The sequence below is a fragment of the Lissotriton helveticus genome, chromosome 2_1 (assembly GCF_964261635.1).
Source record: "Lissotriton helveticus chromosome 2_1, aLisHel1.1, whole genome shotgun sequence".
Lineage (NCBI taxonomy): Eukaryota > Metazoa > Chordata > Amphibia > Caudata > Salamandridae > Lissotriton > Lissotriton helveticus.
Window position 1 is genome coordinate 361,449,447 of NC_136059.1, and position 26,971 is coordinate 361,476,417.

Here is a 26,971-nt window from a genome sequence, read left to right on the forward strand (position 1 = left end):
CACAGGGGAGGTGATCACGGACACCAAGGGGATATTAACTGAATTTATGAAAACTTACGAGGCACTTTACACAGCGCGTCCATCACCGACACAGGGTGATTTACTACACTACATGGAAGATATAGAGCTGGCGTGGCTAGCTGAAGGGCACAGGAAATATCTAGAACGCCCGGTAACAGTGGAAGAAGTGGCTGATACCATTCGGAGATTACCAAATAACAAAGCACCTGGGCCGGACGGCTTTGCCACGGAATTCTATAAAAAGTACGCTGATACACTTGCACCATACTTGGTGCGGCTGTACGGGGCGGCACATGAAGCTCAGACGCTACCGGCGTCCATGAGAGAAGCACTGCTCGTGGCGTTGTTGAAACCGGGTAAAGAGGTAGATAAATGCGACTCATATCGCCCTCTTTCATTATTGAATGTGGACACTAAAATCATAGCTAGTTTACTAGCGGACAGGTTGAAACCCCTTATGCCTTTGCTGATCAGGCCAGACCAATCTGGTTTTATCCCCGACAGAGCGACTACACATAACACTCGTACATTGTTCGCATTGGCCCATTATTTAACACCGGAAACGAAGGCGGTGGCTGTGTTACTGGACGCAGCAAAAGCATTTGACACAATCGGCTGGCCCTTTATCCAAGCAGTACTGGTGCGTATGGGGTTTCCGCAGATTTTTCTGGGTTGGATAACGATGTTATATTCAAACTTGACAGCACGCATCAGAGTGAACAGGTACATATCAGAGCCCATTCCAATATGCAGAGGTACTCGACAGGGGTGCCCGCTCTCGCCGATGCTATTCGCGTTGGTGCTGGAGCCGCTGGCATGTAAGATCCGGCAGCATCACCACTATTCAGCGATACAAATGCCCTCCAGACCCATACATATCTCACTGTACGCAGACGACATGGTGCTGTATGTTAAGAATCCTGAACAGCACCTTAATCCACTCCTGAGAGAGTACATTAGGTTTGGCCTACAATCCGGGTTGCAGATTAACTGGGATAAATCTCTAGTTCTGTCCTTAACGGACAGCACCTGCCCGACCAAACTAGACTATCCTTTAAAATGGCAGGAGGAACCTACGAAATATCTGGGTGTATGGTTCCACAGGGACCCGGAATTGGTGGTAAGGACGAACTACGGGCAGACCATATCGTCGCTAGAGGACAAGGTTAAGAGATGGAACAGACTTCCCCTATCGTTGGCAGACAGGGCGGCCATTGTAAAAATGGTGCTTCTACCGAAGTTCTTGTACTTGTTTAATAATATCCCAATCAAACCGCCCGCAGCCGTATTCCGTAATATTAACACACTGGTCCTTAATTTGTTGTGGGCGGGGAAACAAGCGAGGATGGAATTACGTACCATGACGCTGCCATATACTAAGGGGGGCTTCAGGGTGCCGGACTTTTATTTATATTACTTATGCGCGCAAGCGCAATACGCGCATTACTGGTTCCACGAGGTGCCCTTCTTGACACATGTGGCCGTAGAGGCGGGTGACACTGACCCTATCCCACTAGCCAACATATTGACACATAAACGCACTAAACTACATGAACGTGACATAAATCCAGTTAATACCACGGCTGAGGCATGGCGGCTGATAGGCAAGGCAACACACAGCTTACCACTGTATGCACCGACACTTCCTCTGGCACATCACCCAGCTCTTTCGGTAACGCAGGAGCGGGTCGGCATAGATCTGTTCAAGCGGGCGGGACTAGACACTCTTGGGGACCTATACGATGGCGGGGTCTTCCTAACACTGGACAAGCTAAACTACATCACAAACCCGACTCCATTGTTCAGTTTCAACTATTATAGACTACAAAGAGCGCTTAGGGAACACTACCCGACACATCCGGAGGAACCTCCCACACTCGCGCCCCTACAACTACTCCTAACTACACCGACAGCGTCTCATCTAGTATCCAAACTGTATGCAACTGTACAAGAGGCGGTGGGGGCGAATACTCACAAGGCTAGGGACAGATGGAGCGCTGGACTAGCAGAACCTCTCACTGACTTGGAATGGGATTCCTCCTGTGCGCTCACTGGTATGTTGACCCCTAACGGGAACTTGAAAATAATACATTACAAGTATTTGCATCAGGTATACCACACGCCTCAGAGATTACATAGATATGGTTTGCGAGATGATTCACAATGTTGTAGGTGTAAGCAAGATGATGCGGACTTCATGCATCTAGCGTGGCACTGCCGCAAAGTGGCGGGGTTTTGGGAAGGCGTCATGCGGGTCCTGAACGAGATGCTGGGGACCTCTATGCTGTGTGATGCGAAAATCTGTTTGTTGGGCATTATCCCGCAACTTAGAGCATTGAAACGCAAATTTTGTGCTATAGCGCTTTTACTGGCTAAGAGAAGGGTGTCTATGCACTGGAATGGCAGAAGGGCCCCTGAGATGAAGCACTGGATGAGAGATATGGTGTATTGTCGAGACACGCTCGCAACGTATGAAGAAGAGCTGCCAGGTGGCTCTAGGCCCAAGGATTATTGGGGATACTTGCGGGTATATTTACTGGCACATGATGGTTCTGGATCGGTGACGGAGATAGAGGGACCTACAGATACGACACTGACAACTCAGAGTGAACAAGTTTCGTAATAATGACACTGAGGAGGGAGGATGCTGTGACACAGAAGGATTATAGCAGAAGGTGAACTAAAAGTTGGGGACTACATTGTTTGGTTTTGTTTCAGTTACGGTACAAGATAAGAAAAAAACTTTGAAAATGTAAGATTACTGATTTATAAGTGAGCGAATACAGCACTGATATACATGTGGGTGCTATCAGTCATTACGCCGCCGGTCCGCTGGATGTCGGCTGATGGGCCGTGTAACACTAATGCCAATGATTTTGATTTTTGAGTGCGGATAGCCGGCCATTTATGGATGTAGGCATATGCACTGTATATGTTTACCCTTTTTTTTTTCTGTTTGTAAGCAACATGAAGTGCATCAATCCTCTTACCTCAATAAACAAATAAAAAAAATAAAAAAATACCATATTTAATATACATGTCCTTATTAGGCGTCCCCTCCGGGGGGGCCGGTTGTGCTTCATCGAGTCTCAAATTGGTACACATCCTACGAAGTGTGCTAGAAACAGGCATGCCAAAAATAGTGCAGAATATGCAGTATTATAACCAAAGTAGCACTTATGGTACTCTAGTACGTTGTGCCGTGCAAATCAATTCAAAACAGAGAAAATTCTCCTCATTATCTGCCTATAGAAATTGCAATTCATATATCAATCCCATACAAATCCAAGTTGGCCAACACAATTACAAAGCCCCAGCAAGCGACGCAAAAACAACCTTACCAATCCCAGGCATCAAAACCAACAGCAAGTGTTGCATCAAAACAACGCTTACCAATCACTTGGTGTCCAGATTCCAACTGCCAAGTTCTTAAATCCACCAAATGGTCACTGCACCGCGAATCAACAGAAGAGATCTTAGTCGAGGACCGGCACCACCTGGATGGTCCGATCAGGAAAAGAGCAAAAACGCTGTGGTTTGCCAAGACGTGGGTCTCCTTGGGCAATGATCATCCGTAGCGAGCTTCCAATGCTTTGTTTCGACCACTCCTTCGGGCATCCGTGTCGCCGATGAGCCCCACTGGTTGGGCGCCAATTTGTAGGAGGTGGGCTTCAGCAAGGCCTACCAGTGCTAGGGGTTCGCCCTTCTCTGCACAAGTCCTCAGACCCATAGGATAGAAGTTGGCACAGAAACTGGAATATAAAACAAAGAGTTTATTAACCCCATGAGGTGGAATTACATTCACACAACAGCCTTCGGTAATGTCTGAAATAGCACCCTGAATGGAAGGACCTTGGTCAAAAGAAGGCGGTACAAGTACAAGAAGTAGGTTTTAGGTACATATAAGGTCATACAGAAAATGCACAGTCAACAAGTGGAAGGAGCTAACAGTTGCTAACTCTGGTGAACACATCATGACATTTTCGGACTAAAACCAGCTGCATGGACAGCTGCAAGCTCAATTGAGCATGTGCAAAGTGGAAGAGGCTAAATATAGGCTGTCTCCAGGCATATTTCAAGAGCAGACAACAGCAAGGTAGGACAGAGCACATGGCGCGCACGAGGTAGCACATGGCAAACAAAATGGCTGCCACAAATACAAAATGGATTCCAAAAAACGGACAAGATAGCCTCTAAATACAGGATGGCTTCTGCTAATGCTAACCCAATTGATGCCAAATTACAACAGCCTAGCTGTGACTGGGCAGGGCTCCCCATCTTCAAGATGGCCGGAGCCCGGGGTCGTGCTTCACCTCGCCTCTCCCACCTGAGGGGTTGGGTTGGCACAGGCTGGCACATCCCCTTCCTGACATAGGGTTTCCAGCCAGTCTTCCTGCCAGAGTGGGGGTCAGAACCGGTGGGGGCCAGTTGCTGAGTACAACAAGTGGTCTGGAGAAGCTCACAAAGGCGGCAGGCCTTTGAAGTTTACCTCTGCCCATCCTGGGTGAGGAGACCTAGCACCTCGCCCCGGATGTGCATTGTTGCAGGCTCAGGAGTGCGGGGGGCTCTCCGCCCAGGGGTCCAGCAACATGTCTGCTGTGTGGCAGCCTAGGCACCCTCTCAGTCTAGAAGTGGATTGTAGGTGAGGGTTTCAGGGGGCATCTCTAAGATGCCCTCTGGTGAATTTTACATTAAATCCCACACTGGCATCAGTGCGGGTTTAATATGCTGAGAAGTTTGATATCAAACTTGTCAGTCTTCAGTGTAGCCATTACGGTGCTGTGGAGTTCGTAATGACAACCTCCCAGTACCATATACTCTTAATGGCATCACTGCACTTACAGTGCCCAGGAATGGCATTACCAATCCCAGGCATCAAAACTAACAGCAAGTGTTGCATCAAAACAACGCTTACCAATCACTTGGTGTCCAGATTCCAACTGCCAAGTTCTTAAATCGACCAAATGGTCACTGCATGGCGAATCAACAGAAGAGATCTCAGTCGAGGACCGGCACCACCTGGATGGTCAGATTAGGAAGAGAGGAAAAACGCAGTGGTTTGCCAAGACTTAGGTCTCCTCAGGCACTGATTATCTGTAGCGAGATTCCAATGCTTCATTTCGACCACTCCTTCGGGCATCCGAATCGACGATGAGCCCCACTGGTTGGGCGCCAATTTGTGGGAGGTGGGCTTCAGCAAGGTGTAATCGCCTAGTTCCTCAGGATCGGGTAACAATGAACACCACCCCGACGCTCTTGACCACACCACAACATAGAACAGACTTGTAATGTGACTTGAACCGGCTTTATTTTACACTGTACTGCCAGATGGAATAATAGCACACAGATGGGTACAGTGAAATAGTCACCCCGTGGAGTTTCAAGGATTCTGGGTCAAACCGTCCTCTGCACGAATGCCGGTCCCGGCATTCACCAACAGCACCGTGCTAAGCAGTGGCCGACAATGCCACTCGAGTAATGAGCAAGGTATGGTGGTACTCCTCAGTTCGTCCTCCGCATTGGTGTCGGTCCCGACACTGTCCAACGGAGGGCAAATCACGGGACGATTTGGCCGTTCAGGGTAACCCTTGGGTAGTGGCTTTAGGAACCCATGTGTGAGAAGTTGGCCTGATGTGCAGTGCTCACTATTCTAGTGATCACTATATATCAGTCCAAACAACCCTTATTGATGATTGGTTGTAAGTCAACCTTATAGACCAGCTATCCTAGTAGCATGGATACGAGCAGTCTAAGGCTAAGACTCTAGAGGGCGTGTTAAGCCAGCTGTTTTACCATCACATTACCCCTTGAACACCAAGTGAAAGGACACCACACAAGTTGTTATGAAAATAAACAATATATTTATTTATAACAAGACTACCCTGGCTCTTTATGAGACAGGGAGCTAAGCCCACAACAAAACTCTTATAAAAATACTTCAAGTTGCACAATTTACACAAATGCCCGAGGGGCACGAAAAACCATATACTACAAAAGTGGAATGCGAATCACTAGCAGGTAAGTAACGATTCTCAGAGGCTTTAGAAACGCTAGGCCTACAATACTGAACACTCAGGTTAGGAGCAGGAGGCCTAGGGACGCCACGTGCAGAGTGGGAACTCTCACGCGTAAGGCGGGAAAAAGTCTATGGAAGCTAGAATTCACAAAGTTACTGTTCTCGGGCGAACCCGACTAACTGGGACGAAAACGGGAGTGGATCCGAACACTTGGAGTGTTGGACTATGCTGGGGCACCGGAGTGCTGGATTTACCTAGCCCAGGGGCTGTGGCTGCATAGGGTTCAAGTTGCGTCGGAAACCCACGTTGACGGACCAGGAGCCTGAAGAAGAAGTTGCTGGCAGGCGGCCAGTGAAGAAAAGTTCGAAGAGATCCAAGCCTGGATCAGGGAAGAAGAAAACCTGAAAGCAGAGGGGACCAAGTTCTGAATCACTAGCCAGTGATTAAGTGGGCACCAGGATGGCACTGGGCGAAGTCACCGCAGTCAGGTGAGTGGGCGCTGCTGGGCTCTGCTGTCTCTCGGACCAGGAGGCGTTGTCGGCGACCAGGATGGAGGTGCGAGCTGTCCCACGAAGGTTCTTGCTGTCGACGTCGCTGGACCCAGGATTGGGGCAACAAGTCTTGGCAAATGCAAGGCCCACACGGTGGACCTAAAATGGCGTCTTGAGGGGACCAGGAGGGTCCAAGGTGCTTCTCTGAAGAAGGGAAGCAAGGGCCAGTCTGGAGCAACCAGACCAGCAGTGTTGGTTGTCGTGGAGCGTCGTGAAGGGGCCACTAGCCAACGGGCAAGCGACCTGGACAACGCGGTGGGCAGCAAAAAGCAGAAGGGCCCCACGCAGATCTCGTGGATGCAAGGGGGCTGGACTTCGGTGCTGGAGCTGCTCAGGGTCGGGGCTTCTCTTACCCCAAAGCACTCGGTCGAGGGTCACTCGGGTGTCGTGCTGGACAAGCGTCGTGCAGTTCAGAAGATGGCCGGTCCCTCGAGGTCTCGTCGCACCCACGGATCACAACTGGGCTGATGATGTAGGTTGAGGTCAGAGGTGCCAGGGAAGCCGGTTCTCGTCGTGATGAAGCAGTCTTGATCCGATGGAGAGACTGGCAACAAACCGCGAAGCTTGGTTGGTGCCTGCTGCTGCAGGGTGACTACTCCTTAGTCACAACGGAGAATCTTGGGAAGAAGTCTTGAGTTCCTTTCATGGAAAGTAGTTTCAGGATTCAAAGATGATCTACTTTGGAAGGGGGCCTGCTCCTACCTTTATCCTGAAAAAGGGGGCTGGCACCCGACTAAGTCCTGCCCTATGGGTGGGACCAGGAGGGGGGTGGTTACACCCCTCTCCTTTGGCGGGCTTTCCCCAGCTCAGGGTCTGGTGTGCCCCTGGAACTGGTTCAAGCCGGCCTATGCACAGTGAGCACCGGGGTGCCACTTGCAGTCACCTTCCTCTAAAGCCCTGCCTACCTAGAATACACAAAACCCTGTCTGGGACGGTGCTGGCACAGCCCCTGGCAGGAAACCCTTTGTCCTTGCCTCCTGCTCTGGGAGGACTCCCAGCAGCAGGAGGGCAGACTTGTGTCTCGGTGGCAGCATCCATTTTGTGGAGCTAAGGCTCTGTCTGACTTTAACCGGGGTTACAGGCTACATACATGTCGTGTCCCTCTAGAAGGGTGGAATGCTAACCCCGTCGCCAGAATTGGAGAGGGGTTAGTATTCCAATTCGTATGACACCTTACTCGACATGTTTTGATAAAGCGATACCCGAGTTGGCATATAACCGCGAGGATTATAATGCACTTAAGAGTATATGGTATGCGATATCATGGAAACGGCTAAGGGATAGATCCCGAAAGCCGCAGACAGGCTCAGCTCATGCCAGAGCACCATCTCACACGATTCCAAGCACTCTGCCTTCAGGATTGTCAAGGCCTGCCATAGGAGTGACTGATAGATCTGTGTGCCCATTTAGGTTTAGATATAGGTATACTATATCTACAGCAAAGGGTGATTACACCACCTTGCCCCAGCTGTCAAGCAGCCAGTTGTGTCAGTTTAGTTAGTCAGCCCAGGGGTGGCATAATACATGCTGCAGCCCCTGGGAGACTTCTGGGTACCCCTCAGCCCTGGGTAAAGGGACTCAGAGAGGGCCCAGTGCCAATTCAGTACCTGAGTACAATTTGGATAGAGAGAACAGCTAGGCTGTGGGTCTGATTAGCAGGCCCACAGCCAGGGAAAGTCGTAAACCAGTGAAGCAAAAAGCAAAAATCTGGGTGATCATAGGATTGCAGACCCTACTCTATGTAAATGTTTTCTGCGTCCAAAATGCTCGATTACCCTCGAGCGAGGATTGAGGCAGATGCACAACGAGGGTCCGTGTCTCTCAGGATCGATAACCCTCGAGCGGGGACTGAGGCCAATGCACAACGAGGGTCTGTGCCCCACACGCTCGATAACCTTCGAGCGGGGACAGAGGCAAAAGTGCAGGAAGGGTCAGCGTCCCTCACGCTCGATTACCCTCGAGCGGGGAGTGGGGCAAAGTACAGGAAGGGTCAGCATCCCTCACGCTCGATAACCCTCGAGCGGGGACGGGGGCAAATGTACAGGAAGGATCAGCGTCCCTCACGCTCGATAACCCTCGAGCGGGGACTGAGGCAAAAGTACAGAAGGTTCAGCGTCCCACCACGCTCGATAACCCTCGAGCGGGGACTGCGGCTCCTTAACAGCAGAGACACTACAAACGGCTAGCGGAACCCGTTTACCTGCGGCTCTGACGTCGCACCTTCCTCGAAGTCCGGGCGGAGTGTTCTTCAACACGAACACGGAATATACGATGCCGTGTCCTGCCACGAGGTTCCTTTTATGGCGGCGCGTCCTGCGCATGCTCCGCGCGGTGCCCTCTGGGAATCGTAGTTCTCGGTGTGGTTGTTCTGGGAGTTGTAGTTCCATGAACGGAACGCTCCTTATATGTATCGTGGACGTACCGTTGCGTGTCTTAACAGTACATCCCCCTCCATCAGGGCCGTACCGCAGGACCGGGCTTACCCGCATGCTTCCTGTGAAAGGCGGACACCAAGCGAGGTGCACAGATCCCGGAGACAGGCTCTCACGACTGTTCCTCCGGTCCATAACCCTTCCACGCAACAAGGTACCAGAGCCGGCCCCTGCTCCACTTGGAATCCCTGATGCCCTCAACCTCATAGTCGCGGTCAGCGTCCACCGACACTGGCGCAGGGACTGGATCCTTGGATGAGTAGGAGGGCTTGAGCAGAGACACATGGAACACCAGGTGGATTCTCAAGCTGCCCGGCAGCTCCAGCGGCATGTTCACTGGGCTGAGGCATTCCTTGATACGATACGGACCGATGAAGCGCGGGTGGAAAACGCTGTGTTTACGAAACCGCAGGTTCTTCGAGGACACCCACAACTAATCCCCCGCCTTATAAAGCGGACCTGGCCGCCGTCGCCGGTCAGCATAAACCTTGTAGACCCTCTTGGCGTCCTCCAAACACCTCCTAGCGCTCACAACCGTCTCCTTGATGTGGGCTACCCGCCTGTTGGTTTCAGGAATGCCCGTCGTTGTCGATGGGTGCACCAGAGGGAGGAACCTGGGATGGTGCCCGTAGTTGTTGTAAAACGGTGACACCTTCGTGGAGCTATGCGTGGCGTTGTTGTATGCTATTTCTGCCAGCCACAACTTATCCACCCATTCTTCCTTGCCCTGGTCGACAAAACAGCGGAGGTATTGCTTCAGCGTCTGGTTAAGGCGCTCGGTTTGGCCGTCCGTTTGGGGGTGATAGCTGGTGGACAATGCGGAGGTAACGTGCAGCGCCGAACACCAGGTTTTCCAAAACCGCGCCGTGAACTGCGACCCCCGGTCTGACACAATCACACTGGGTAGTCCATGGACCCTCACCACATCCTTCAGAAGCGTGATGGCCAATTGCCCTGCCGTTGGTACTCCTTTACAGGCGATGGACCGACCCATCTTGGTTAAATAGTCGATTACCACGAGTATGGCTGTACACCCCTGGTCCACGGGCAGTCCCACGACGAAATCCAAGGAGATGTTGTCCCACGGTCTTGCGGGGGTTGGAAGTGGCTGAAGGAGTCCCTGAGGGCAGCAATGATCCGATTTCATGGCGGAGAACACTGTACAAGAGGTTATCCACTTGCGAACGTCAGCCCTCGCTGAAGGCCACCAGAACTGTCGCAAGACGCAGTCGACCGTCTTCTGCAGACCAAAATAACCCGCACACGGTGACTCGTGACACCATCGGAAGGCTTGCTTCCTCAGCCGTGAGGTGGGCACTAAGACACAGCTGCTTTTAACAGGTATACCATCCTTGACCTGCCATTCCTCATGCCGACGAAGCCATGTCTTCCATTCGAACGTGTTGATGTCTCTTTGGATACCATGAAGGAAGGCCCCCGGCTGGATCGCTCCCACCACTGCACCTGGATTTATGATGGACTTGATGGTCGGTGAAGGACACCCCGCAACTGTGGACTGTCTCGAAAGAGCATCCGCCTTCCTGTTTTTAGTGCCCGGCCTGTATGTGATGGTAAAATGGAACCCGGAGAAGAAAGGCATCCATCGCAGTTGACGAGGAGACAGCTGCCTGGCAGCCGTCATGAACTGGAGATTCCTGTGGTCGGTATACACCAACACCACATGCTTAGACCCCATCAGCAGATGTCTCCATTCGGTGAATGCGTCCTTTATGGCCAACAGCTCCTTTTCGGCGATGTGGTAGTTCTTTTCCGCTATGTTCAGCTTCCGGGACATGAATGCAACAGGATGTAGCAACCCCGACACGGGGTTCCTCTGTGATAGGATGGCCCCTACCGCCAGATCCGAGGCGTCTGCCTCTACGATGTACTGCTGTTCAGGGTCGGGATGAGCAAGAACAGGAGCCGACACAAAGGCTAGTTTCAAAGCATCGAACGCTCCCTCAGCCTCGGTTGACCACAGAAAAACTGACGATTTCCTCAAAAGATGAGTGATGGGAGTCACCAGTCCAGAAAACCCCTCGATGAACCTCCGATAAAAGTTGGCAAAGCCAAGAAAGCTCTGCACCTCCTTGATGCTCTTAGGGGCCGGCCAGTCCACAACGGCTTTCACCTTTCTTTCCGCCATCGGTTGCCCTTCGGGGCTCAGCATGACCCCCAGGAATTCCACCATTGTTACGTGAAAGTCACACTTGCTGAGCTTGCAGTAGAGTGAGTTCTCCCGTAGGATCCGTAGCACTGAAGACACATGCCTCACGTGGTCCTCCAAGCTGTCCGAGTACACCAGGATGTCGTCTATATAGACGACGACGTACACATCCAGGATGTCGCGCAGAACGTCGTTCAGGAAGATCTGAAACGCCGCAGGGGAGTTAAAATCCCGAACGTCATCACTCTGTACTCAAACAATCCGAACCGCGTCTTGAAGGCCGTTTTCCACTCGTCCCCGCATCGCATGCGGACAAGGTGGTAAGCCCCCTTCAGATCGAGCTTGGTATACACCCGGGCCTTCTTGACTTGTTCCAGGAGCACGTTGATGAGCGGTAGGGGGTATCGGTTCTTTACCGTGATGGCGTTAAGCGCCCTGAAGTCCACGCAAGCGCGGAGCTCTCCGTTGGCTTTTGGTATGAAAAACAGAGGCGAGGCCGCCGGTGACCTTGATGGCCTTATGAACCCTAGGCTCAACATTTTATCCAAATAGGAACGAAGATGGGTGTTTTCGGGCTCCGACAAGGCGTACAGCCGCCCGCCAGGTATACTAGCACCAGGGACCAGGTCGATCTGACAGTCATAGACCCTATGCAGAGGGAGAGCTTCCGCTTGTTTATCATCAAACATGTCCCCGTATTCCTGGTATGCCTTAGGTAGGATCACTTCCTTTTCCGCTGCTGTGGCCAACTCGTATCCGGGACTCGCTGTTATTGTTGGAGACCCCGAAGACCACCTGCATGATTGGGAACAATAAGGGGAGTCCATTCGCAGAACTTGGGATTCCCAATTGATGGAGGGGTTGTGTTTCTTCAGCCATGTCAACCCTAGTATGACACCATACTGTGGAGCACAGGTGATGTTGAAGTCCAAGACCTCCCTGTTTTGTTTCCCGTAACCCACCTCGATATCACCAGTGTGTTGACTGATGGGCCCTGAAACCAACCTGCGCCCGTCTACCGCATAGACTTCCTCCGGGACCGCGTACAGCAGAAGAGCAACCCCAATGCGGTGAGCTTCTTTCTCATCCATAAACAGCCCAGTGGCTCCTGAGTCGATCATTGCTGAGACCGAAACCCACACGTTCCGCACTTTTAGCTGCAGAGGGATGAACATATGTCTGGGACTGGTTGCGGCATGCAGCTGTGCTGAAGGGATGGATCCATGACTCCGGGAATCCCCTTCTTTGTTCTGGGAGTCCATTAGTTTTCCGACCCCTTTTCCTCTGTTGCAGTTGACAAGCGGCTGGGGCGAGAACGTCCTGTTCTTGGTTTCGCGGGGCACTCGCGGGCGTAATGTCCCTTCTTTACGCAGTACAAACAAAGGCCTTGTTTCCTGCGGGACTCCTTCTCTGTTGCGGTAAGGCTGGCTCTGACGGCTCCTATGTCCATGGATTCTGTACGATGAGCAGGTATAGCCTCTGTTGCAACCGGATGGCCAGAAGCGAGAGGTGCCTTGTCCTTCTTAGGACCACCCCCGCGACGTTCGCTTAACCGATGTTCCAGACGAAGGGTCAGGCTGATCAAGTCCTCGCAATGCACGGGTTGTGGGTCGATCTGTGCAAACACGTCCTTCAGCTCATCGCTCAATCCCTGGTGGAAGAGCGCGGTTTGCTTTGCGGGTGGCCATTTGGTTTCCGCGATGAGGCGCCTGAACGCGTTCAGATACTGGACGAGCCCTGAGGTGCCCTGTTTCAGCTCAAGTAATTCTCTATCAGCGGTGTAGGAGTCTGCTCTCCGGTCAAACACCTTCACGAATTCCTCCTGAAACATTTCCCAATCGTACAAAAGCGGGTCGTCCCTGCTCACCAAAGGCACAGCCCATTGTGCAGCGTTCCCCGCCAAATAAAAGATCATAAAGGCGACTCTCGTCTGGTTTGTGGGAAAGGACTTCGGTTTGCAGGAGAAGCGGAGGGCTACCTGCGTTATGAAGACCTGGACGGTGGAGGGGTCCCCGCTGTACCTTTCCGGGGTGGCAAGCGGCATTGCCACCGGCATTTCTACCAACACTGCGGCAGGCGTTCCTGTATGAGGAGCCCCGGCATTAAACGGATTCCTCTGCTGGTTGTCCATCCTAGCCCGTAAGTCCGTCGTTTCTTGGCGGGAAGCAGCTAGTTCGTTCTGGACATCTAGCAACGCTGTCAGCACGTCTTCCATCGAGGCCATGGTACCGTACCCAACCAGGAGGATGATTAGAGTTTGTTTGTTAGGTCGGATATTTTGTAATCGCCTAGTTCCTCAGGATCGGGTAACAATGAACACCACCCCGACGCTCTTGACCACACCACAACAGAGAACAGACTTGTAATGTGACTTGAACCGGCTTTATTTTACACTGTACTGCCAGATGGAATAATAGCACACAGATGGGTACAGTGAAATAGTCACCCCGTGGAGTTTCAAGGATTCTGGGTCAAACCGTCCTCTGCACGAATGCCGGTCCCGGCATTCACCAACAGAGGGCACCGTGCTAAGCAGTGGCCGACAATGCCACTCGAGTAATGAGCAAGGCATGGTGGTACTCCTCAGTTCGTCCTCCGCATTGGTGTCGGTCCCGACACTCTCCAACGGAGGGCAAATCACGGGACGATTTGGCCGTTCAGGGTAACCCTTGGGTAGTGGCTTTAGGAACCCATGTAAATGTTTTCTGCGTCCAAAACGCTTGATTACCCTCGAGCGGGGATTGAGGCAGATGCACAACGAGGGTCCGTTTCCCTCACGCTCGATAACCCTTGAGCGGGGACTGAGGCAAATGCACAACGAGGGTCTGTGTCCCACACGCTCGATAACCCTCGAGCGGGGACAGAGGCAAAAGTGCAGGAAGGGTCAGCGTCCCTCACGCTCGATTACCCTCGAGCGGGGACTGGGGCAAAGTACAGGAAGGGTCAGCGTCCCTCCCGCTCGATAACCCTCGAGCGGGGACGGGGGCAAATGTACAGGAAGGATCAGCGTCCCTCACGCTCGATAACCCTCGAGCGGGGACTGAGGCAAAAGTACAGGAAGGTTCAGCGTCCCACCACGCTCGATAACCCTCGAGCGGGGACTGCGGCTCCTTAACAGCAGAGACACTACAAACGGCTAGCGGAACCCGTTTACCTGCGGCTCTGACATCTCACCTTCCTCGAAGTCCAGGCGGAGTGTTCTTCGACACGAACACGGAATATCCGACGCCGTGTCCTGCCACGAGGTTCCTTTTATGGTGGCGCGTCCTGCGCATGCTCCGCGTGGTGCCCTCTGGGAATCGTAGTTCTCGGGGTGGTTGTTCTGGGAGTTGTAGTTCTATGAACGGAACGCTCCTTATATGTATTGTGGACGTACCGTTGCGTGTCTTAACACAAGGCCTACCAGTGCTAGGGGTTCGCCCTTCTCTGCACAAGTCCTCAGACCAATAGGATAGAAGTTGGCACAGAAACTGGAATATGAAACAAAGAGTTTATTAACCTCATGAGGTGGAACTACATTCACACAACACCGTTCGGTAATGTCTGAAGTAGCACCCTGAATGGAAGGAGCTTGGTCCTTTTATACCCACACAGTGGCTCAAAAGAAGGCGGTACAAGTACAAGAAGTAGGTTTTAGGTACATATAAGGTCATACAGAAAATGCACAGTCAACAAGTGGGAGGAGCTAACAGTTGCTAATTCTGGTGAACACATCCTGACATTTACGGACTAACAGCAGCTGCATGGACAGCTGCAAGCTCAACTGAGCATGTGCAAAGCTGAAGAGGCTAAATATAGGCTGTCTCTAGGCAGATTTCAAGAGCAGACAACAGCAAGGTAGGACAGAGCACATGGCACGCACGTGGAAACACATGGCAAACAAAATGGCTGTCAGAAATACAAAATGGATTCCACAAAACGGACAAGATAGCCTCTAAATACAGGATGGCTTCTGCTAATGCTAACCTAATCGATGCCAAATTACAACAGCTTAGCTGTGACTGGGCAGGGCTCCCCATCTTCAAGATGGCCGGAGCTCGGGTCGTGCTTCACCTCGCCTCTCCCACCTGAGGGGTGGGGTTGGCACAGGCTGGCACATCCCCTTCCTGACATAGGGTTTCCAGCCAGTCTTTCCGCCAGAGTGGGGGGTCAGAACCGGTGGGGGCCAGTTGCTGAGTACAGCAAGTGGTCTGTAGAAGCTCACAAAGGCGGCAGGCCTTTGAAGTTTACCTCTGCCCATCCTGGGGGAGGAGACCTAGCACCTCACCCAGGATGTCCATTGTTGCACGCCCAGGAGTGCGGGGGCTCTCCGCCCAGGGGTCCAGCAACATGTCTGCTGTGTGGCAGCCTAAAGCGGTACAAAAGGGGGTGGTGATGGACGGAGCATCTGAACCAATCAAACACTCACACCCAGTCAAAAGATCTGGGTTTGATCCATCACCGTTCTTTAGCCCACTCTGCCACCCCAGTTACAGTGCCCAGGAATGGCCCTGGGTACTGTAGGGGCACAGGGCTCATGTACCTGTGCCCACACCGCTGGCATAGGGCACCCAGCTAGAGGGATGACTGAGGTATGCCATGGCAGTGGGTTTTGTGGGCATGGCACACAGGGATGTGTGCCATGTCGACTCTTTGTTTAGTTCTGCACTTAGACACTCCGCCTGCAAAGGAAGTGTGTGGGTGTCAGGGTACAGGGCCCCTAAGGGTGGCACAATAAGTGCTGCAGCCCTTAGCGGTCTTCTCTGGTCACCACGCCCTGGGCACCTAGGGTACCATTTACTAGGAGCTGACAGGTGGCCAGAGATGCCAATTGGGTTTTAGTTTCAACACAGTTTTAGGGAAGGAACACAGGCCCTGGGCACCTGGTTGGCAGGAGCCCAGGGCACACGCAGTCAAAGCACATCAGCAGTTCAGCAAAAAGTGGGGGCATACCAATGCAAGAAAGATGGCACTTTCTCACACTCTGTTACTCTAGCTGAAAATAACCCTGGACTATTCTTGAATCCCTGAGGGAGACGACAGAAGTGACGTTCTGTCCCCATAATTGAGAAAGCGGTCAAATACCTACTTTCATGTGCAATATTTTGTCAGAAAAAAACGTTAGAAATATCTGTGGTTTTATATTTTTTACGCACAATGTTATTTATTAGTGCTGCACTGTGTGCATTTTGTACTGCAAAAGTTTTGCAACACGAGTTTAGATGTCTGTAATCCAATACTAGACAATATGTATTGTCTGGTTTGGAGACAGGAAACAAAGGATTGTTCATTGACGAGGTACATGTTTCAATCACCCCTTGATATTCAAGTTGATCTAAGATCTCCCTGACCTGTTTTTTAGCTTATTGCTTAACTGGGTATTGCCTTTGTGCAGTTGGTTGATTTTTCAAATGGATTTTATGGTGAGGAGAATCCTCATCCCATCCTACATTATTTTTATATAATGCAGGAGCCTGTGCTACTGCCCATTTCCTGGCATAAGTATGTTTTAAATGGATTGGATTGTAGTTGGAGAAAGCTGGCATAATGATGTCTTCGCCATGTGGACACTCCGTGACAAATTCAGGTGGCCAGTCTTGTTCAGCTAGAAGAATGTCATAACCCTGAGAGAGTGCTCTTATTTTTCTTGTTATGTCCTCGTCCATCCGGAGTGTTACTTCATATAACTTATGTGGGACACTAACCCTGGTATCTGCAGTTTCAACGTGGATGAACTAATTCAAGTCCACTGTCTCCAGATGATCCTTCAAGTTCTTGCGAGCTATGGTGACTTCTGCTGCGCTGTCCAACATGGTTTGAGCCCATTCCCCGTTCATGAGTTTTGTCCTCAAGATCCTCGGCATGTCTGATTTTTATACCTGCTACCTTCTTTTTGGTGAATTGAGTTATCTTATTTTTCTGAACGTGTTGATCGTCTTTGGACTTCACATGTTCTTCCTTGTGTTCTGACTGTCCTCTTCTTTCAGATTTCTGTGATGAAGTCTGAAAGGTACGAGAGGAACATGTATCAGTATCTTGATATCTATCAGATTTTCTCAAATTATCCCTATTCCTGAGGCTATCCCTCCTTTCAGAGGGCTCCTTTGAGGAGACCTACCTCGGGATTGAGAACGCTTCTCTTTAGAAGTTTGTTTGTTATTTTCCCACTTCTTTTTGGGAGGAGTAGGAGTGTTTTAATAAAGACCTTTAACTATATGATTCAATTAAATTTTGAATATTACTAAGTAATTCATCGTCTGACATTGCTTCAATGTCAGGGTCAGCTCTGTAGTTGGCTAAAGCTAGCCATGTTGCTCCTGGTCTACCTAGTGGACAGAGCCTGGTAATGTGATTTATATGTTTTAGGGCGCCTTTAAACCAGAGCGCATGCTGTTGGTATGTTAGTGGAATTTCAATGTCCTCGAAAGGAATGTATTCCTCTGGTGGTTCATCTTCTTTGTAGAAGTGAAACACTTTTGTTCTTGGATCTCCTTCAGGGAAGATCATCCAATAATAGAATACCTCTGTTTGGTGATATTTGTGTGCCTCTATCACAAAAACTACCCAACCACCTTTTGCTGATAGGTCATTTCGTATGAGTTTTATAGTGATGGCTTTCCTTAAATTTTCAGGAATGCTTATAGCAACTTCGTCGGTCTCTTGGAGACCTGTAAAATTTAAAGTTTGTATGGCGTTGTCACCTGTAGCTCCACCGGCCTCGGTATTATTATCGAGGGACTGAAAGTTTACAAAGCAAGTTTCTATTGAATATACTAAACTTAATTGTGTGTGTGCCAGCTAACTCAGAGGTCACTAGAAACTTTCTCGAATACACAAGAAGGGATTAGTTTCTGACAATCGCATAAACATGACAACTTTGTTTCCCAAGAATAAGAATATATCTCTCAGAGTCGCGGGAACAATAGATAAGTATTTCACTCAGTCAATCGTGCATGCTTTGTTTCAACAGAGTTGCAGAGAATTAGAGAGACGGGCGTTTTCAATAAAAAGGGTTTATTGAACAGTCTTCTTTCTCGTGCAAGAGAAGTGAACTGCTACAATCGTTAGGCAGACTGCAAAGTATAATGCGTACAGCGTAAACAGTAATATGAAATAATACTGTAAGAGCACTGTATGGTTTCTAAGCCATATAAAAATACGTACATAAATAACATAGACTAAAATACTCAACTGGTGCTTCTGAAATACGCCAACCTCAATGTACCTAACCTAAGTCTAGTACGAGGGAAGAAGTAAGTGTTGTTTAGAATAGGTTTAGTTTTTGCCAAGAATCTACCAAAGGTTTTCTCTAGGTTCTAATCAGCTCCATACCTTGTTATAATGAAGGAGGTCTGGTATCTCTGTCTCGGGACTCGATTTCCCAACACCCCGCAAGGAGAGCCGGAAACACTGGAGCTGGATTCTTGGCAGGAGAAAGGCAGCTTCCTGATCAGTGCGTCAGCTGGAAAGTTGGCTTCTTTCGGCACTTGCTGTAGCGAGCTTCGTCGGGCAAGTAGGTCTTCGAACTGCTGCGAACCACTGTATCTTGCTAGAGCAAGTGAAGGCATATTTATTTCTTGAAGGTGTTTAGGAATGCTATAGTTTGACGTAAAGTCGGGCATATGAACGTCAGGAATGAACCTCTGGGGAATAGCTGTTCATTGGAGAGATCAATATTCAAGCAAGGGGCAGTTCCCTAACTGCTTAAGCCGGTTTTCCAAGAAATCGGTGTGACGTTTGGTGAACGGATGGAAGTAGCCATGCCTGTATTTGGGTAGCATTGGCTATGCGCCTAAATAAGGGCTTGATTTATATGCCTATATAAGGGCAACGAGAATTGTACCTATATAAGGGCATGAATCGGGAAAATGCAATTGGAGCCTAAAACGCCACACAACAATGTTTTGACGGAAAGCTGGCTTGTGTCAGATAAAATCCTAGTAGGCATAATAGTGGTATGTGTAGGGAGTGGAAAACAACACATTCATAGAATGGCAATGCAAAGTCCGATAAAAATTAATTAGCTGAATTATTTAAGTTTCTATTTTATATAAAATGTTGCCTGCAAATATAATGCTGGCCGAATACGCAGCACTAACTTCCACCAGCGAATCAGATGCTGTTCAAATAAGAAGTTAACTTCAGCCTTATCTCTACTCTTTTAATGTATCGCTGTTTTGGCTTATTTATGAGCGATGGGCCTTTTCATTGAGGCCAGATGAAAGACGCGCAATGAGTCCTATTTCAAATGAGAGTATTAGTCATATTTGATACGACTAACACTTTATCAAATTTTAGACAAATGAAATGCAAATCGTGCTAAAGGCTTACCATGCTACTTGTGGTTTACATTTTAATGACACGATAGACACGCGCATCTCAGTCATAACGAAAAGTCTGTGACTATCCTTAAGTTTTGTATAAATACATGTAAGTAAAAACCTTTCTGTGATGGCGACTCTCTTTATTAAAACCCGTGCACTCTCGTGGGAGTTTAGTAACAGAGTCCTCCTTCGTCCTTATTAGGCAAACTTTTGCAGCGCTTCCACGTTGTTAGGGGGCTGTTCTTGTTTGCGATTTGTTTTTTCATGCCGTCGGGCCTTTATTTCCAAACTGCCTCTGGTAGACTAGGAGGATCGCGCGCAGTGTATTACTGCCTCGCTGCGGATGCTGTAGCTGTCTGTGCAGGATATTTTACCTGTCATACTCACACTGGTGCATTTGTCACGGTTTACAATGGGGGACCAAGACGAGTCAGACGTGGCTGCCACTATGGGCTTCTCTGGATTCGGTTTGTTGCACTTCCTTGCCTGTTTTTTGCTCACCAAGCTCCTGCTGCTACTCCTTCAGGTGTCCAGAGCAGCACTGTAAAGTTATGATAGATTTGAAGCTATTGAGCTGTTTCGTTTATGAGCTGTTCACCCAGTCCCTGATATTTAGCTTGCTTCATTTTAGGTGATGCTGCTTGGATTTATACATCTGACGTTGTAAGCTTGGGAGTGCCAAGAGTGTTCGAAGTTTATTTATGTATTTCTGTGATTGTGTATAGCTATGACTTGGCCCGGGGATATCAGAGCGCTTTACCAGACATCCGGTACCAATCACATTGAGAATACAGTAGAGGTGCAACCTAGGAGGAAGGAAACTCCTGAGTAAGTGGAGCTAAGCTGTACATACGTGAAGTTGCCAGACAATCGGTGCTTGGGTTACTTTGACATGCAGCATCAGACAAGTTAAAGCATACGAAGGAGCGAGTGAAAGGAAGAACAATTATTAAACCCATATATGTTTCAAAGAGAAAAGCTTTAAGATCTTTTTTGAAGGTAGTTTGCCATGTGGTCAAAATGAGAGACTAAGGGTGGTAGTTCCAAATTCACGTGATGTTTCTGGAGAATGGTTCATTAGTTGCTCTTGAAGGTAGGAAGCTCAATGAGAATGAAGTGAGCACATCTTGACCCCCATTTGGTGCCCCAGATGTCCAGCTTTTCTGATAGGTACGTGGGCGAAGATGAGTGCAGTGCTTTGTGAAAGGTGCTGGTTTTTAAAATTACAAACTCGTCTCTATAGGAAGCCACTGTAGGGTTAGGAGGATGGGAGATATTGTCAAACTAGACTGCAACATGTAGAACTGCACTGAGCAGATTTAGGTTTACTTTGGGGATGCCTGAGAGGGGTGTGATCCCTTAGTGAAGTCGGAAAAGATTCAACACATGCACATAGATTTTAGGTCATGTGGGATGAGTTGTCTGATTCCCCCATAGCAGCCTTAGCTTGAACTCGGCATTCTTGGCCATGGCAGCGATATGGCTGGAAGTTGAATTGGCTGTTGAGGATGAATTCCAGTGACTTGTCAATCGAAATAATGGAGAGAGCACCCTCCAAGGCAGGGAGGAAATCCATCCAGTTTTGAATGGGAGGATTATATTTGTTCGGAAATATAAGAAAAAAATACTGTTTTCACAGGGTTTATTGAGGTGATGATTTGAGATCTATAATTGAATTCTGGTCAAGGTTTTGGATAGGAGGGTGATATCAGTTTGGGATGCGAACTTCAAGTAGATTTTGGTATTGTCAGCATACAGGTGGAAGTGAATGGCAGAGTTCCTAAGTCTCAAACAGAGGGGCACGGGGTAGACATTGAAAAGGGTTTTTTTTTTGCAGAGTTTTATATAGCGCGAACTAGAACCGAACCGAATCAGTTATCAGAGCGCTTTACATAGCACCAGTAACGTTACATGAGGACACACTTTCATTTTAGGCACGGGGAGATTAAGTGATTTTCCCAGAATCACAGGGGGTTTTTGGCGTCGTTACCGAGACTCGAACCCAGTTCCCCAGGTCCGAGGTCGAGCGCCTTAGCCGTTAGGAGAGGATCATATATTGGGATACACCTTGCTGCAGGCTAACAGGTTTTGAAACAGTTCCCGATTTTCAACATTTGAGAGCGTTTTTTAGGAGGTGAACCAGTTGAGGGCTACTCCTTAAAATACCATTCGATTTTCATTCGGTATTTATCAGAGCCTGGTGGTTGACTATGTCAAAGGCAGAGTGGTCGAGGAGAACAAGAAGACATGAGTTTCCTAAATCGATGATGCAAAGGGTGTCATCCATAATCTGCAGAATTACAGTCTCCGGGTTATGGTCCCTACTGAAACCTGATAGGGATATTAATGAGATTGTGTGTGTGTGTGGATATGAGACAACAATTTATTGGCTAAGCAGCTCTTGATTACCTTACCTAGGAAGGGGAGGCTGGAGACACTGGGAAATTGTTTATGTTATCAGGATACAATTATTGTTTTGTAAGAAGTGGGGAGATTTGACCCGCTTGTAGACCGTTTGAGAACAAACCCTGTTTGACGGAGAAGTTGGTTCACACAGAGAGTAGCTGTTTGGTAAGGAATTTACTTATGGAACCAGAATGGCGTTAAGAAGTTTGAAGGTTTCACCTTCGATATAGTCAACAGTAGATCTGCATCTGAGATTGGGGATAACGAGGACCATGGTTGCAGAGCCTTGAAGGGTAGATTCTCCTCAACTTTATTGTCAACAGTGTTCATAAGGGAGAGGTTAATATCTGTGACTTTCTTGTCAAAGAACTCCTCAAAGTTATTGCTTAAGGCCTAAGAGGACTTGGGTGAGGTATTGGGAGGAGTATTGTTAGTCTGTTTGATTACATCAAATAGAAGTTTAGGTCTGTTCTTGGCAGTGGCCAGGAGGGATCAGGTATGTGATGACTTGTCTCAAAATATGTGGCCCTTGTAAATTCAAATTCAAAATTCCTTTATTCGACTGTATGCAAAACAGTCATAAAAGTACAATAAAAAACATATACATTCAAAACAATGTTAAAAAGACAGTTTATCAAGAGCGAGAAATTACAAGAAGAAATACAGTTTCTAAAAAATATAAATATGCTATTTATCTAAACATATTGCTGGAGGAGGCATAATTCATAGAACAGCTAACCTTCCATGCTTTTTCTGGATTTCAAGGCTGTTTTAAAAAAATTACATAAAAACATAGTACTTTCACAGTGTAGCATTTGAAGATAAAGTAATGCAGGCCTTATTTGTACAAAATTCAGTTGTTTAAAAAGGGGTTTTAAGAACAGTTTTCGTGGTATCGTGTAGTAGGAGCATATGAATAAAAAGTGAGCCAAGTCTTGCGGAGACTTACTGTCGCAGCCGCAAGCTGGCAACACTTGTCCCCTGTGGGCCCCACTAGGCACGGCTAGCAACAAATGATACAAATCAAAGCGGAATCTGGACATCAGAAAACGTTCATATCTAGAAATGGGCCAAGATAGATAGGGTTCAATTTGCACGCAGGATTTTGTTAAGACATGCTTCCTCACACTACCTTTTTTAAGCTCAGACTCTTCCCTAGCTAGCTGCCGGTTCAACATAAAGGTATCTTTCACATGAGTTACATCTTGTTTGGATACTTGCTGTGGTGCTAGGAAAAGTTCCAGCCGACCTAATTCATGAAGACAGTTTCTGATATATTTTAGCCAAGGTATCTTGTATTTCCCTTCCCAAGTGAGTGCTTCAAGAAGGATGTTTTGGGTAAACGGTATATCATCATTCGTCCAGCAGTTTAACCAACACAGCAAAGGGTTGACAGCTATTTTATCTCCTAGGTAGGACATACCAAGTTCTTCGTGAATGGAGAAGTTAGCTGTGCCTTTAGGTAGACTTAGTACTTGTTTTAGGAAATTGTTTTCAGTTGTTACGAGGTCACCCACAGGAACAAAACCCCAAATTTCACTCCCGTAACAGGCCACAGCGGTGCTTTTAGCTTGATACAGTTTCATCAGAGCAACCGCTGGCGTGTTTCCCATTTTACGTGCAAAGTCTATTATTGCAGCATTTGTCCTTGCTGTTTTTCCCTTTTTTTTCCTTACCGCAGGTCCCCAAGTAAGTTTATGGTCAAACAATACGCCAAGATATGAAAAAGTCTTTGTTATCGGTATTTTTTCCCCATTAACGAAGAAGGGATAAGACTTTTTTGAGCCAGAACCTATCTTCATGGCAAATGATTTTGTGTTGTTGATGCTTAGGCCCCGTGATTTCATAAATGAAAAAAAAGAATCAAGTAATATTTGAAGGCCCAATGCAGTTCTGGAGATAAGGACGGCGTCGTCTGCAGAAAGCAGAACAGGCACGCCTTTTCTCCCTATGTATGGGTAATCAGTTTTTGTGTTTAAAAGATGCTCCTCAAGTCCATTAATATATAGATTAAAAAGAAACGGCGCTAAAATGCAGCCCTGCCTAACCCCCCGATTTATCTTAAAATCTCTGGTAACTTTCAAGTCTTTTGTATAGCGGACATTTGCTCGAGTATCACTATGGAGGTCGGCTAAAAAATTAATGAAATTCTTCTCAACCCCCATTTTGAGCAGGACGTCCCTGAGCCTGCCTCTATCGACACAATCAAAGGCCGATGATAAGTCCATAAAGGCCATATACACAGTTCCTTTTCTGGCCATAGTATACTTACCACTAATTAAATATAGGTTCAGGCATTGAGTTATTGTTGAGTGCCCTGGTCTGAACCCATATTGAACGGGGGACATTACATTGTTGATTTTAGCCCACGTGGTCAGCCTATTTAAAATTATTCCTCCCACTACCTTTGCAACTGAGTTTATCAGGGAGATAGGCCTGTAACATGCTGCATTGTTTCTGTCACCCTTCTTGTAGACGGGTATTATGGTTGAGGCCCCCCAGGACTTCGGGCTCCCGGTTGCGACTCCAGCATTAACAACCGCAGTAAGGATTGGGGCCCATAGTGAGATATTTGATTTGTATAGGTCTGGAGGAAGACCTTCTGGGCCCGGGGCCTTATTACTGGTTAAGCCACGAATCCCCTTCTTAACTTCTTCAACTGTGAAGTGCAAGGGAGCTTCTTCTGTAATTTTAATTTCATATATCACCTGTGGTTCATCGCTCTTGAAAATTAAACTAAAATGGGAGACCCACTCATCCTCGGGTATATTGGTTCCAAGACTGGGGGCATTAGGGTCACCTTCGATATAGTCAACAGTAGATCTGCATCTGAGATTGGGGATAACGAGGGCCATGGTTGCAGAGCCTTGAAGGGTAGATTCTCCTCAACTTTATTGTCAACAGTGTTCATAAGGGAGAGGTTAATATCTGTGACTTTCTTGTCAAAGAACTCCTCAAAGTTATTGCTTAAGGCCTCAGAGGACTTGGGGGAGGTATTGGGAGGAGTATTGTTAGTCTGTTTGATTACATCAAATAGAAGTTTAGGTCTGTTCTTGGCAGTGCCCAGGAGGGATCAGGTATGTGATGACTTGTCTCAAAATATGTGGCCCATGTAGTTTTTCCTTGCAGATTATAGCTTAGTCAAAGTGGAAAAGGTGTTTGTCTCCATTCTGTCTCAAGCTTTGTTCATAGAGGGTTTTTGAGTACCAAGGTAGCAAAGGTTTAGTCTGCTCCATTTGCTCTTCAGGGATGTGGATGGCCCAATCCCGAATTCCATGCAGATGTTGAATCTGTCTATGGCCTCGTTGACGTTGAGTTGAGACATTATGGAGGTGAGGTTTAGGAGGGCATTGATGTTGATTGATGTTGAAGTTACTTGTGTCCCTGAGCCAATTTTTCTCCTTCTTTGGCTGACTAGAGGTTTTAGTGTAGGTAAATGATACTGTGAAGGGCACTTGCAGGTGGTCAGACCATTCTACTGTGATGGTGTCATTGGTCATTAGGTTGGGCACGTTCTAGAAATGATCAGATCCAGAGTGGAGCCCTTGCAACGTGTGGACTTCTGGCAGTGTTTTTGGAGGTCATGGTTGTTGAGAAAGAAGCAGAAGGTGTCCATTAGTTTCATGCCCTCGGTGCCCAGTAAAGATTGATGTCACCATGGAAGATAATGTTGTCTAAAAAGATTTTTGGGAATGTGACAAATTTCATGCTTTCGTCAATTTTATTGTTGGTTTGTCTTGGGGTATAATAAATCACTTTTACCTTGAATTTGGGAGCAGCATGTGAGAAGACATGCACTGGAAGGCTTGGAAGCGGTTGATGAGGAGGAGCCTGCAGCTTAGCAAGTTTTTCTGAATGACCACTAGACCCACTCATCTCTTCTTGGTTGCAGTGCAAAATGAAGTAGAAATAGAGTAGTAGAAGTGGCAAAACATTGCTTGAGATGTCATTGAGCCAGGTTTCAGGGAGAACAATGACGTGAAGATTGAAGTTCTTCATTCTTTCTGAGATCTCATGGCAGTGTTTGACTGCAGATCGGCAGTTATGCAGCATGCAAGTAAGGGAAGCTCTGGTGAGCAGGGGTGTGGAATTTAATAAAATATCTACTTATCCATGGGGCTGGTTGCTTCATAAATCGACTTGTCCTGTAACAAAATACACTTGTCTGTTTTATGCCATGTAATGCATTGACATATTATGGCAGCAATCTCAATATATAAGAGCTCTGATATAGCCTCTCCATTATTATGCCAGGGCTCATAACGTAGTAGGGTTTGAATACTAGCTGTTCCATTATTTTGGCATGTTTCCTGCAGATCTATTTACTGGGGCTGACTGTAGTGGCAAACAATAGTTCCAGGGTTGGAATGCCCTTTTGAGTATGTGCAAACCTACTAACTTGCATGTTTTAAGGGTTATCACCAACTCCTCTCTGATCTTTTCTCATTCTGAGAAAGTTTGGCAATTTACTCGTGACAATGGCAGACGTAAAACTTCTTCCAGGGCTGGGGAAAAAGTGTTTGGAGGGAAAATTAATTTGCAAACGCAACAGATTTTCGCATGCATAATTGCTCGTTCTAAAATGCAGTACACAAATATTTTCTGGGAGTACTATTTCTTGGCCTACTTCTGTAAATACTTGTGAATTCATGAAAGCCGTAAATCTGCACTTAATGCAAGGACATGTCCCATGGGTGCACTTTTGAGACTTTATTTAATTGGGACCCAAATTAGGTCTGGCGTTAACCATAACCTTTTGTGTTTATTAAGTTCTCTCCATGTCTAATGGCTGACTTCAATGTGAGTGACAGTATCCTACTCTTTCACAAGTAAAAATATCGGCACACAAAGTAGTTTTGTTCAGTGCCAAGAACTACTATGGCATTGTGTGCTTTTTGAGACCAAATCGTTTTTTGCTTTTGCCAATGTTTGGTATAATGGTGAGGTCCCCACACCAATAAGGCTTTATAACAAGCTTTAAAAATGCAATCGGTCTCGCCTTTAATTAAGTTAAAGCCATTTGCTTTGCTATACAATACCATTAGCAAAGCAAATGGCTTTAACTTAATAAAGG

At 47.8% G+C, this 26,971-nt stretch overlaps 1 protein-coding gene across 1 annotated transcript in view; it reads left to right on the forward strand.

Moving 5' to 3' along the window:
* The first annotated feature begins 19,778 nt into the window (after positions 1-19,778).
* The window catches only part of WDR70 (WD repeat domain 70), a 1,775,496-nt gene continuing 1,768,303 nt past the window's right edge, over positions 19,779-26,971 (forward strand). The window contains exon 1 of the mRNA XM_078674977.1: positions 19,779-19,958. Coding sequence (XP_078531103.1) covers positions 19,904-19,958 — 55 coding nt within the window. The 5' untranslated portion in view covers positions 19,779-19,903. The remainder of the gene's footprint in view (positions 19,959-26,971) is intronic.